The sequence below is a fragment of the Petromyzon marinus genome, chromosome 21 (genome assembly GCF_048934315.1).
Source record: "Petromyzon marinus isolate PM22_M1 ecotype Great Lakes invasive population chromosome 21, UKy_Petmar_22M1.pri1.0, whole genome shotgun sequence".
In the NCBI taxonomy this organism is placed as follows: domain Eukaryota; kingdom Metazoa; phylum Chordata; class Hyperoartia; order Petromyzontiformes; family Petromyzontidae; genus Petromyzon; species Petromyzon marinus.
The window spans coordinates 5,992,613-6,006,519 of record NC_133687.1 but is presented as its reverse complement, the minus strand read 5'-3'; the positions used below and the strand labels follow the sequence as shown (position 1 = coordinate 6,006,519).

Sequence of the window (13,907 nt, the reverse complement as noted above, 5' to 3'; positions counted from 1 at the left end):
TGGGGTTATGTGTTTCCTCTCTCTCGTAAATTTAGCTCTTCTGTACCTGATGATGGCTGCTTGTGTTGCAACCGAAACGTCGTATGCTATTATGTTATTTTATTATTTCTTATTTATATGTGACTTTACCGAAAAAAAACAATGAGTGAATCAGTTGAAAGCTCACTGCATAATTGATGTGGTCAAAATCACGAAGAAGACTCCTGACATTTGACCCAATAATTTGACTCATTAAGCAAATTGGTATTGCTTACCTGATCGTCCATTTACAATTGCCCTTTGGGTGACACGATTCCTATTTTTTATTCATACAACAGAAAGGCATATGCCGTTGGAGAGGGGTGTATGCAAAGATGGGTAAACATTGAATCTCCAATGGGCTTCCCACTAGTTTCAGAATTTGTTTCCTTTCACGTAATTACAATCAGAATTATCTTGGTGTATTGACACATTGTGAAAGGCACCAATTAATAACGACAATTTATACATTTCTTCGATCTTATGTCAGGGCGATTCGGTGCATTTTAGGTTGAGGTCGAGGTTGGTGAGCCAGTTGAGGGCTAAGGGAGAGCAACATTGTGAATGTTTGAGACGCTGCCAGTGAATGAACGAAGCATAGGCCATTGTTGACCGATCTGTTCCATGATTTGGCTCTGATAGTTGCGGTCGAAATGCGGGGGGCTGCTATTCATCTTCCATCGGCGGTGTAAATAGGTGGCCTCTACACCTGCTGTGTGGCCTTTACATCAGATTACATCTCGTCTCACCAACGTGCCCTCCCCCCCCCCCCCCACCTCTCGTACTCACCTCTCACAGTGTTCCTAAAGCTGACGGAGCAGTACGTGAATTCCCAGCGCTCGGGTGATGTTCCGTGCATCGAGAGTGCCCTAACGCAGGTGGTGACACTGGCGAACATGCAGGCCAGGGAGGATGCGATGTCGCTCTACGAGAAAAGGATGGAAGCCGTAAACCAGCAGCTGCCCCTACCCATTGCCAAACTCAACGAATTCCACCAGCACGCGCTGGAGCAAGCGGTGGAGGCGTTCCACCAACGATCCGTGCTCGACTGTGAGCATAAGCACGAGAAGGAGCTCATGGTGAGTGGACACCGTCATTGTATATTTCATAAATGTGATTTCCAAAACTCTGCGTTTTGGCACAAAAGGTACCATAACATATGGTGTCGCTGAAATCCATCTGAAGATGAAACACGCCAGCTTTCTATCTCTCGCTCTCTGCACCAGGGCATGTGGGAAAGTGTTGCCCTTTTGAATTCACAATCAGTTCTGGCATATCCACTTCCGCAGGCCCTTATCTCGCGCTGCTTTGTGATCATTCCGAACGGATTCTTTACTTCAGGATACGATAGCACGTAATTAAAAACACGGCAAAAGCATAATCATGAGCACAATCACCACCATGGCCACAAACTTCTCTCCCACAGGACTCGCTCTTGACTGCGTACGATGTCTGGAATCAGAAGAACAAGGACACATCCATGCAGAGGTGCAAGCAACGCCTGTCGGAGCTCTACGAGCCCATCCGCGTGAGAGTTGCCGAAAAGATCTTCATCAAGCCCGGGGGCTACCAGGAATACAAGCGCATGATGGACGCGGCCGAGAAGAGCTACCGTACAACGCAGGGCCTGGGCGACGAGGTGAGACACCTCATTGTGTCTAGAGTCACTATATACCAGGCTACGTAGTTAACATCTTGCCACCATGGCACCCACTGACCAAGGTCACCCGGCATGCGACCAATCTCATCAGATACGTTGGGTTGAGCCGAGATAGCACTTGGAAGGGCGACCGCCATTCATGACAGATTGGCAAAAGTGGGTGCGAGGCTATGTTGTACGCAGTAGAGGGCAGTGCAGCAACATTGATTGCACTTCCTATTCTCCCTGCCTTCACAAACAACGCCTTGACCAGCAATAGGGAAGTAGAATCAGATTACTTCCATGGCCACACTGCATGGGGAGACCCAACTCATCACTACCCGCGCACCTCCACTACAGAGATGTGCAAGATCCCCGATGTAATATATACTCAAGACGGCACTCACGCCTCTCGCTTGCGGTTCTCACACAGATGGAGGCGGTGCTCCTGGCCTTCATCGATCTGAAGAAAGAAGAGGGACATCTCATCCTCATGATGGACAAGAGCGTGACTGAGCTGCAGAAGCAGAGAATTGGTGCGAACTGGTCCTCATCAGCAGAGGTTTATCCACTGCTATATGAAGGCCTCGGTCTCACAATTACATTAATCCATTGCCAGATCATTCATCATCCCTGCTCGCGACACACTCTCCGGGCCTTCATACTCATCTTAACAGTTCATGTTGGGTCTCTAACTTGCATATCTTCTCAAACCACGAGCTCCTCTAACACGGGAACATACTCAGACTTTGGAGCTGCAGTGTCGATGTTGTTAGTTACACATCTGCACAAGCATCTTGACATGCATCCTCGTTGAGATGATATAAAAATGCACGTTGTGTTGTAATTTTAGTGCCATTCCATCACCAGTCTTGACCATTTGCGGTCATCGTCAATCCCTTCTCGCGAAGTCCTGCCCTAGACTTGACAGTCGATACGATGTCTCTAACCTGTGTACGTTATCTGATCCACGTGTTCCTCTTCCTCCCTCGTGGTGTAATTCGAAAGATGAGCCACTCCATGCTTCTTTGCACAATTTTTCATAAAAAAATACTCTGCGTAGATTAAAGTTATATTGTTTGTTAGAAAATAGTATGATTGAACAAATAAACCTCATGGCGGTACCCCGGGGTACCATAGTGGTGGAGCGATTTAAGAAACTTGCTCCATTGTTTCAACTGCCACGGAGAGAGATCCAAAATAAGCGGCGATGTCTGTCGATGGTCCAGTGTAAGTACCGTCGCACCATGGCGGTGTACTCTGCGTGTCGGTGTTGTTTTTTGTGAATTTGGGGCACACAGAGACGGAGGAGATGGAGAAGAGACTGATCCAGCAGCAGAGGGCGCTGGAGAATGCCAATGCCCAGCAGGAGGCGCAAATCAGCGCGCTCAAGATGCAGATGGAGGTGCGTGCTGACACTCGTGGGTGAGCAGAGGAGAGGGCTAATTAGGTAGAGGTGCAGCCCTGCAATGGCTTGCACGCACCACTGCTGGTGGAAGGGCGTGCAATAGGGCGAGTTCTCGAGAGGCCCTGCAATGGGTATTTTGACCTACTTGTTCACACTAGATTAGGGGTCAGCAACCTGTGGTTCCGGAGCCACATGCGTCTCATTGAGGATTGTTTCGTGATGTTATTTATTAAGGACAGTCTCGTATTCACATGCATTTTGGCTCTTGAAATATTTTGGTTTTACCGAATAAAAAATGGCTCACCTTGTTGTTTTGGTTGCTGACCCCTGCACTAGATAAGACGTCTTAGGATAAAATCTGATGATGATTGCTTGTGTTGCGATCGAAACGTCGTGATTTAATTTATTCCATACCTACGTGACTTTACCGAAAGAACCAAAGAGTTCGTCTGAGAATAGGTTGGTGAACTCCACACTTTACCCCACCAAATGCGATTGGTATTTCCCAATGAAACGTCGTGTCTATTGCTAAAATTCGGTTGTGAGAATTGCTCTTTCAACTTGCTGGTTAGCTGAAACAATAATGTTTCGTGCATGACAACGCTTGCACAGCACGTGACAATTCAGTGTCTGGCTGCATCGGGTCGGTGGAGGATGTCACAACACAGTTCAGATATTTACGTGGCATAACGCCAAAATCAATTGGGAATCATGTGTTTGTGTACACACACAGATAGCGGTGGCGAAGTGGTTCACTTACTGCGCTACAAACCCGGTGACACGAGTTTTACTTCCGCTCACCACCAACACAAAATACAAACATTTGAGCCAGTCTTGGGTCTTCCCTAGGCCGCCTCAAATGAGTATCTGGTTCGCTGTGAAAACATTCCCCTTAGAGAAATTAAGGTGGCCAGGCATATTGCTAGCCACCTACCTCTTGTGTGCCATGCTAACTGCACTTGCCAAGCGTTAAGGCTATACATAGGATTTTGTCTTTGTGTGCATGCGCAGACAAACCAGCGGTCATTCAGTGACAAACTCAGGGAGGTGGAGAAACAGACGGACGAGAAACTGGAGTCGCAGCGAATACAGCATGAGCAGCAGATGAAGATGTATTCGGAGAAGAAAAGAGGCCAGGGTATTTTCGCCACCATAGGGGGCGTTATGGACAAAGCCTGCACCATTTGCTAGTTAAAACATGGCAGAAAATCGCGTGGCAGCCGAGTGAGTGGTTAGCTGCTGGAAGAAAAATAATTTACTGATCACACATACCCAAGTGCAGTGTTGGTGCACGGTGTAAATGGCATTTCCTTTAGACGTTCACAAATTCGACCTTTTAAAATGCAGTCATATGTAGTTTAGCTTCTGAAGTACCCCAAGGCAATTCCCTGTGTTTAAAGCGATTAGTGCTTCATTTATCTATAGAAGACTACGTGTGCATGGGGTAATTCATTTTATATGAGTGTTCATATATCCACCTATACCTCCGGTCAGTGCTGGATATGCAAAGGTGGGCTCTACAGATACCTGGAGCCTGTTATTCAAAACGTAATGTAAGCAACAAAGTCCAGTCAAGTGCGACAGCTTCAAAAAGTTAATCAAAAACTGCCTTTTTAAGGTGAAAAACTGTTGCAGCATTTATAAAAAAAGACAATGATAATGCAAGGATGTGTGGTGTTTGTATCATAAATGTGCTTATATAAGGTGTGCTCATATCCATCTTCCATACGGCAGATTGAGTGAATGATTTATGGGATTCATAACTCACCAGATAAGTACATTTTTTCCAAAGAGGTGGCCAGGAGGCTTGCGGAGGTCAGAGCGTTGAGATGGCACTGTTGTCATCCTGAGTTTGAATCCAGGCAGTAACTCGTGATTTAACTCAGTGATTACCGTATTTTCCCGCATATAACCCGCGGGGTATACCACTTTTTACAAACAAAACAAGACCCTGCGGGGTATATGAAGGTCCGGGCTATCTCAAAAATATTTTACACGTGTGACTCGTTAATTTTTTTCATGGTAGGACTATCCACTATGCAACACTTACCTTTGACTAAAGCACTGCTGAATAAACCACTCACACTAAAATTGTTAAAATGTTATCACGTTTTAAATGATTCGAATTGTTTGTACAATGAAACAACAATGTTTGAAGTGGGCGCACTTTGGATACCGGCGACGGGAGAGCTGGGGAGAGAGAGGTGGGGGGTTGGGGGGTGGGGCAGAGCAAGGTCTGTGGCGGCGACGGGAGAGCTGGGGTGAGAGAGAGGTGGGGGGTTGGGGGGTGGGGCAGAGCAAGGTCTGTGGTGGCGATGAGAGAGCTGGGAGGGAGGGAGAGGTGGGGGGGAGGGAGAGGTGGGGGGTTGAGCGGTTGCAGAGCAAGGTCTGTGGCGGCGATGGGAGAGCTAGGGGGAGAGAGAGGTGGGGGGTTGGGGGCGAGGCAATGGCGTTACCGTAGTGCCGCTATTGTCTGCACAGTGCGCAATCTACCAGTGCTAAAACTGTACTTACTTATCTACCAGTTATGTGTTACTTATTGGATATTTACTTTTGGTACATTTTTACTGTTAAAACTGAATAAATGTGTTGCTTCCAAGTCTACGTCTGCGACTCAGTTGGACTCATTACAGTAGCATCTGGCTCTACAGTAGTATCTGTTGACTCTGTAGTTGTATATACTAACTTTACAGTAGTAACTACTGAGTACAGTAGTATCTACTGACTATAGTAGTATCTACTTACTATAGTATTTACTGACCCAATAGAAGTGTAATTCCGGTATGTCCCATCATTCGGGTAATTAAGGGAGCGAGCCTGCTGTGGAGTACCAGAAGGAGAGCGCAGCCTGAGAGTGGGGGGAATGCCTCGCTAGGGGGATAAAAGGGCAGCGTGCAACAGTAAAGAGGTCGTCATTGTGGGTAACATTTGGTGGGTCGGGTCACGTCGTCGGGTTGGGATCTTCAATAACCTTGTGTGTAAGGGGGTTACATAGTGTTACACAGTGTTACATAGGGGTAGTTACGTTTACACCAATTATAGAACCCGTCCCGTAAGGGAAGTGTTAAATAAAGACTCGCTTCAACTCACGTAGTGTGTATGTCTTTATTGAAGCACTACAGTAGTATCTACTGACCCTATAGTAGTATCTACCTACTCTACAGTAGTATCTACCAAAAATATTGTAGTAACTACTAACTCTACCATAGTCTCGAATGACTATAGTAGTAACTAATTAATCTATAGTAGTATCAATTTACTCTATAGCAGTATCTTCTGACTCTATAGTATGTATGAGAATAGGTTTTCTCCTTTTTTCTGGCAACAAAACAGGTGTTGAGATGTTAAAACACCAAACTGAAACCATTTACAAGGAATCATGTCTGCATTAACCACAATACTTGTGGTCAGAATGCAAACAAAAAAATATATTAGCAGAAGACAAGGAGGAGCTGATTTAGCCCACGGCCGCCGAGGAAGGAATGGAGACGCTGCCCGCGGAGCAGGGCGCAGTTGGGGCACGGAGCACCTTGACTTCAGTGGAGGAGCTCGTCAGGGATGCGCACGGCCGTCTCACTGACCTCCTCCAAGCGGCATCCACCATCCTCGTCGAGATGCGGTCCCTACCCTCGACAACGAAGGAGGGGGCGGCAGAGCTGTCCAGACGTGGCGACGTGGCTGCCATTTCACAAAAGGCGGGAACGCCATCGCCGCTGCCCGTGCTAGCAGGCGCCATTTTCCCGCTGGCGGGAAGTGCGGAGCCCGCTAAGCTTGAAGCAGGGATGTCCTCGTCATTCGACCTCAAGTCGCTCCACCGTCGGCTGCCCTTCATTCAAGAATTTGTTACGGCCAGCGGCGATTGGGTGGCATTTAAGCGGCGATTTCCCACTAATGACGACATGGCAGGGTAGTCAGAGGCGGACGCGCTGAAGGCACTCCCCGCCGCCCTTGACGATAATGCTTTGGTGGCGTTCATTGCCATCATGCTTTCCGAGAGGTCCACCCTCACGCAGGCGTTTGTCCAGATGGCCGCCACTTTCGAGCCTCCGCTGAATACCCGTCAGAAGTTCGCCGTGAGGTGGAGAGGGGATGGTGAGTCGGCCCTCGCCTACAGGAGTGCGCTTTTGGTGCTGGCGAAGGCTGCATTCCCGAGAATGGATCACGATGGCCTTGACGCCTTGGTCCTCGAGAAAATGTTGGATCTCGCCAAGGATCTCCGTACTGTGTTTCCCACCGAGGATGGGAAGGTATCTTCGCTCAAAATCGCCAGGTGCATACAGGCACAGCAGACCCTGCAACGTGACAGGGTGTTGGTGGCATGCTCTGCATGCTCGCTGTATCAGCGGAGCGCCGATCGTCGGGGTGATGGAGATCGGCGGCGGGACAACCGGCGGCGGGCGAGGTCTGCTTAATTCCGATTCAGCGGTGGACGGGTCGCCTGCTACAACTGCGGCTTACCGGGGCACTTCCAGTCAGGCTGCCGGGTTCCTCGACAGCCACCGTTAGCTGTGTTAGTAAATGGCGGGTTTGCCATCCTTTTTCACCTCCATGTGTCGATTGCTCTTTCTGAACTCTCTCCGAGCTTAAATTTACAAGCAAATTTCTTACATTGATATGCTAATCTCTCACAATACAATGGCCACCCCCACAGCTTCATTTCTGAGTTGCATTCACTAACACAGCCACCGTTAGCTGTGTTAGCAAATGGCGCCTTGCCATCCTTTTCCACCTCCATGTGGTGATGGCTCTTTCCTAGCTCTCTCCGAGCTTACATTTACAAGCATTTTGTAAACAGCTCTTTGATTGGGGTAGACCTACTGCCGGGTACGGAGACCTCTCCTACATTAACATGAGCTGTCCCGCTCATCTCTAAACCATTATAAACCGCCTGCCTCAGCAGCTTTCCCCCTCTTTATTCACCTGATGACGATTGTTTGTGTTGCGTTCGAAACGTCGTAAAATTGTTATTCTTTTTAATTTTTTTCTATCTATGTGGCTTTTCCAAAAGACCCAATATTTAAAATTAGTTACATATTTTAAAATTGTTTTAAACTTTTAAATGTTTTATAATTTTCAATGTTATTGAAAAAATATTTCATATATCAAAATTGCTGCAAGAATCTCTTCCACCACAGTCATGGGTGAAATGAATGTATTTTTGTAGGATGGTACAGAGGGGAAAAGAGAGCCATGAAGTTCGCTATCCCAAGAATTTTGTGGGAACCCACTGACCACTCAAGCAACTGCTACTTCTGCATGGTGGACCCTTCCAAATGTCGGACTGGCAAGAATGCACCTGCTATCACGTATCCGGACCTTCCTTCATCCATCGCCCCGGTGTAACACTTCCATGAGCTCCCCATACCCACACCTCCAGAGAGAGAGCAGACGTCTTAAGAAGAGAGCAGCAAGTCAGAGAGCGAGGAAGACGTAGATACAGATGACAATTTCAGAGGTGGAGCTGAGGAGAGGAACCCATACTGCCCCAACCAAAAATACCTCAACGACTTGATCAGAAATCTTGGTCTCACTAAGTCCAATGACGAGCTTTTGACGTCTAGGCTCAAGCAGTGGAACTTGTTGGATGAAAGTGTGCAAGTCGCAGATCAGAGGAAGCGTCACCAACCTTTCTGCTGCTTCTTCACCTGTTAAGATAGGCTCTGCTTCTGCCACAATGTGACCAGTCTGTTCGAAGCAACTGAAAGATGTCTCTGGTGTGGACCAATCAGTTTCAAAGACAATGCATATATTATCAGAAGATTTTTTTTGTTTGCATGTTCACCACAAATACGTGTGGTTAATGTAGACATGATTAATTGAATAATGATTCTGTTTGGTGTTTTAACATCTTGACACCTGTTTTATTGCCAGAAAGGGTAAAACCTATTGTTATATGTTACACTCTCTCCTTATTTCTATTGGCGTGGTCCCCTGTCCTTTACGTGACCACCACAATTAAAGCACACGAATGCTACTGTTGCATCGAATTGTTTAACGAACTTATTGTACTCGTTGGGTCTTTCGGTAAAGTGAATAAAAATATATTACAACGTTTCGATCGCAACACAAGCAATCGTCATCAGGTGAAAAAAGAGGAAAGCTTTAAGTCAAAAAGAGGAAAGCTTTAAGTCAAGATCGAACCTATTGTACGTTCGTATTTATCTGATGTCAACTTTGAAGCAAAGAACACTCAGAGTAACTCCATAACGTTGTTGGGCAAAACCGATGCAATGTACAGCAGCGCGTGTGGTCACGATGTCGCTATTGTCAAATAACCCTTGTGTCAGCGTTTTTATTAATCTGAAACTGATGCCAAACACTGCATAAACTATGCTAATGTGCATTCTCACGTGCTGCGTCCTTTAGCCAATTGCAATAATAAATTTATAATAAACAACTTCCACGACACGTTGAGACTTGCGTCCTTTCTTTATTAGTTACTAGCGGTAAGTACCCGGCGTTGCCCGGGTGAAAAATATATTTCAAAACTTTTCTTAAAAACCTTACATATACATACATAGATACTAAGGTATTGTGAAAGCCCGGTGGGCCGTTTGTCCATTTCTCCACCAACAAAATTATAAGAGGCTTGTACAAGTCCAAAAAGTTATGGAAAGTGTGGAGTAAATAGTTGATCTAAAAGGTTTCTGAAAATTGTCGACCCCCCCCCCCCCCGCTCAAAAAATATCTTTACCCCCGCGTAGGTATATATATATATATACCTACATACCCTACATACAACAGAGGAAGTAGTATCTATTGACTTTGTAGTTGTATCTACTGACTGTACAGTAGTATCTACTGAGCCAGTAGTAGCTACTGACTGTGTAGTAGTATTTACTGACTGTAGCAGTAACGACTGACCGTAGCCGTATCTACTGGCCCTACAGTAGTGTCTTCCGATTCTATAGTAGTAACAACTAACTTTATAGTAGTATCTACTGACTGTATAGCAGTGTCTACTGACTCTATAGCAGTAGCTACAGACCGTAGTAGTATCTACTGACTGTTTTAGTATCTACTAACTCTATATAGCATGATCTACCAACTGAATAGCAGTATCTACTATGACTACAGCAGTGCATACTGACTGTGGTGGGACCTGCTATGATTACACCAGTGCATATTGCGGTGGTACCTGCTATGATTACAGCAGTGCATACCGACTGTGGTGGTACCTATGATTATAGCAGTGCATACTGACTGTGGTGGTACCTGCTATGATTACAGCAGTGCATACTGACTGTGGTGGTACCTGCTATCACTACAGCAGTGCATACTGATTGTGGTGGTACCTGCTATGATTACAGCAGTGCATACTGACTGTGGTGGTACCTGCTTTCACTACAGCAGTGGAAACCGCTGTGGTGGTACGTGCTATCATCACAGCAGTGCATACTGACTGATGATTCCTGCTATGATTACAGCAGTGGATACTTTGGTGGAACCTGCTTTCACTACAGCAGTGCATACTGTGGTGGTACCTGCTATGATTACAGCAGTGCATACCGACTGTGGTGGTACCTATGATTATAGCAGTGCATACTGACTGTGGTGGTACCTGCTATGATTACAGCAGTGGATACTGACTGTGGTGGTATCCTATGACTACAGCAGTGCAAACCGACTGTAGTGGAACCTGCTATTACAGCAGTGCATACTGACTGTGGTGGTACCTGCTATGATTACAGCAGTACATATTTTGGTGGTACCTGCTTTCACTACAGTATTGCATACTCCTGTGTTGGTACCTGCTTTGATAACAGCAGTGCATATTTTGGTGGTACCTGTTATCACGACAGCATTGCATGCTGACTGTGGTGGCACCTGCTATGACTACAGCATTGCATGTTGACTGTGGTGGTATCCTGCTATGACTACAGCATTGCATGCTGACTGTGGTGGTATCCTGCTATGACTACAGCTTTCACTACAGTAGTACATGCTGACTCTATCTTATCTATGATAGGACAATTTGTGAATGTGTGTCTGTTCGAAATGTTTAGCATACTTTCCGACATGCAACCAACTTATATTATCTTACACTCATTCACACAACCACTGACCCATTCACTCATCATACACTCACTCATCATACGCTGACTCACTCACACATCGTACACTGGAAGTGTCATGCTGCCAGCTATGGCTGCTAGTTTGGTCGTAGATGTTATTTATATCGTTGATTGTTAAATGAGAATCACAGTTCCTATGATTACTGTTGTTACATTGTTTTTGAAGTTTTTTTGGTGAATTACAAAACATATGGTTAATATATCTTATGGTTGTTATTGTTTGACTTGCATCACACTGGGATTTGAGCACACAGCGTTGTAATACGTTTTTTAAATATTTGCTGGTTTATCCAGGATGTTTCTGTTGCGCGGCGTCACTTCAAGACGATTCTAAAGTGATCTACAACCTTCGATTCCTTTGCGCGATTTAAAGAATCGATTCTTGGCGCGCTCGGGTTTTATTTTATTTTAAATTAATGAGTTATCTTTTCATTTGTATGTTATGTTTTTAAGTTTTATTGCCAAAAAGGGTAAAACCTATTGTTATATGTTACACTCTCTCCTTATTTCTATTGGCGTGGCCCCCTGTCCTCTATGTGACCACCACACTTAATGCCCACAAACTCTACTATTGCATCCATTTGTTTAACGAACCTTTTGTACGTTCATATTTATATGACCCCCAACTTTGAAGAAAAGAACATTCAGAGTAACTCCATAACATTATTGGGCAAAACCAATGTAATGCACAGCGGCGTCACGATGACGCTATTGTTAAATAATCCTTGTATCAGCGTTTTTATTATTCTGAAACTGATGCCTAACACTGCATAAACTATGCTAATGTGCATTCTCGTAGAGAGAGTCAATGGCGCAATTCACATGACCTCATGTGCTGCGTCCTTTAGCCAATTCCAATAATACATTCATCTGATAGCTTGCATTGTCAGTGATTATTTAGCTAAAGTTATGCCAAGTGCTGCATAAACTATGCTATTGTAAATTCTCGTACAGAGGTGCGAATGCGTGTACAGTTAATTTTTTAGGTGTTACTGTTTTTTTAGCTGAATTATTTAAAAATGTGAAATTGTCATAAATAAACACAAAAATACGAAATAAATATCCTACTGTAAAAGTTACTGTATTTTTATTGTACCGTACTTACCACACACACACATCTAGAAGACTTTGCATGGGGCGATTGTGCGTACTCCACTCTTGTTTCAACAAATTGCGTTTGCCGATCCCCGGACTGATGCAGCCTTTATTTAGACCGGTGAGCTGGCGAACGCCGACTTATACGCACTTTTCGCCAGATCGCACTGTTTATTTTATCTTTTCATTACTCTGGTTATGTCATGAAAGATGAATGTACGTGTAGCATTTTCATCGTTTAAGTTGTCATATGTAGTGTATAATGTATTTTATATATTACTAGTAGGAAGTACCCGGCTTTGTCTTATCTTAAAAACATGACATATACATACACATATACTAAGCTGTTGTGAAAGCCCGACGTTCCGTTTGTCTGTCCCTTTGTCCGTCAACAAAATGATAAGAGCCTTTCAGAAGTCCTGAATCAAAAAGTAATATTAAGTGGGGAGTAAATAGTTGATCTAAAAGGTTAAAAAAAAGAGTTGTCGACCCCCCCCCCCAGCCAATTTTGATTTTGTAGGTGTAGGGACAGTGCGGAGAGAGAGAGACAGTGCGTGGGTGGAGACAGTGAGGGGGTAGGGACAGTGCCTGGCCAAGTGGTCACAAGGGATAATTACAGGAGGGACCATCGGGGATGTTCGGGATTGGCTGAGACAGTTTGAGAAAGGGGGCGTGGCCGGGGGCGGGGCAATGCCACGCCGGGGGGAATTTAAGGCGGCGGCTGAGAGAGGTCGAGGCTGCCCTGGGCTCGGGATGGACTGTTTCCACGCCGTTGTCGTCTTCGGGCTGTCGCTGTGTCGTCTCTGTCTTCATGTCGTCGCTACTTGGGTGCGGTCCTAGCCCAAGTATCTGTTGTTATTCTAGCCCAAGTACTGTATGTTAGTCATAGCCAAGTACTGTAAGATACGAGAGTACATTATCTGCCTGTTTCCGCGCACGCGCAAATGCGTCATTTGGCGCAGCGATCAGTGTAATAATAGTTGAAAAGTGTGATTTTATGAGTTTACATTTGACCAGAGGGAAAAACAAATAGCGCCTTTTCGTCTGGGGGATCATTGTGTTGTATCTGTCTACTTTGTTGAAACGTAAACCCAACGGTTTGTCAGTTAAAATTGTTGCAAGACGTGCACAGACATAGAGAGAGAGACAAAAATGAATTTCATAGTTAAGATATTAGACACTGAAATCAAGCATAGATACCTTTTTGTCATGCACATTGTGTCAAACGCCAGACTGGTAGTCTTTGGAGTGCTTTTTGTTTCATCGGATCAGCCCGGGACCACTGGATAATGTTTGAAGCTCGAAAATTGTCCACCAGATAATCGATGACCAATTCTATTCCATGGTTTTGCCAATAAAAATATTTACATTCATCTGATAGTTGCATTTTCAGTGTTTATTTAAGTAAACCAATGCAAAGCGTTGTCTTAATTTTATACTGATTTTCATTATTGATTACTGTGATGCTGCTTACGAATTAGCTAATAATGAATTACTAAACAGACTAGATCACATTTATCTTTCTTCTCTTCGATTTTTACTGAATGTACAATATAGGACCCACCATTGTGACATCTACTTAAAATACAATCTCACGTTACTTGATGCTGTAAGAAATCTGCATTGGGCCAGGTTAATTAATAAAACCCTTTTTCTCAAATCTCCGCAATAC

At 45.0% G+C, this 13,907-nt stretch overlaps 1 protein-coding gene across 3 annotated transcripts in view; it reads left to right on the top strand.

The window, feature by feature from the left end:
• The window catches only part of LOC116944650 (guanylate-binding protein 2-like), a 39,440-nt gene that overhangs the window by 11,055 nt on the left and 14,478 nt on the right, over nucleotides 1-13,907 (top strand). The window contains exons 6-10 of one of the 3 annotated variants that reach the window (XM_076068465.1): nucleotides 817-1,097; nucleotides 1,445-1,657; nucleotides 2,091-2,193; nucleotides 2,959-3,082; nucleotides 4,077-5,294. In XM_076068465.1, coding sequence (XP_075924580.1) covers nucleotides 817-1,097; nucleotides 1,445-1,657; nucleotides 2,091-2,193; nucleotides 2,959-3,082; nucleotides 4,077-4,173 — 818 coding nt within the window. In that variant the 3' untranslated portion in view covers nucleotides 4,174-5,294. Of the gene's footprint in view, nucleotides 1-816; nucleotides 1,098-1,444; nucleotides 1,658-2,090; nucleotides 2,194-2,958; nucleotides 3,083-4,076; nucleotides 5,295-13,907 lie in introns of those variants that run through there. The other 2 variants (XM_032958385.2, XM_076068466.1) reach the window with 2 other exon arrangements.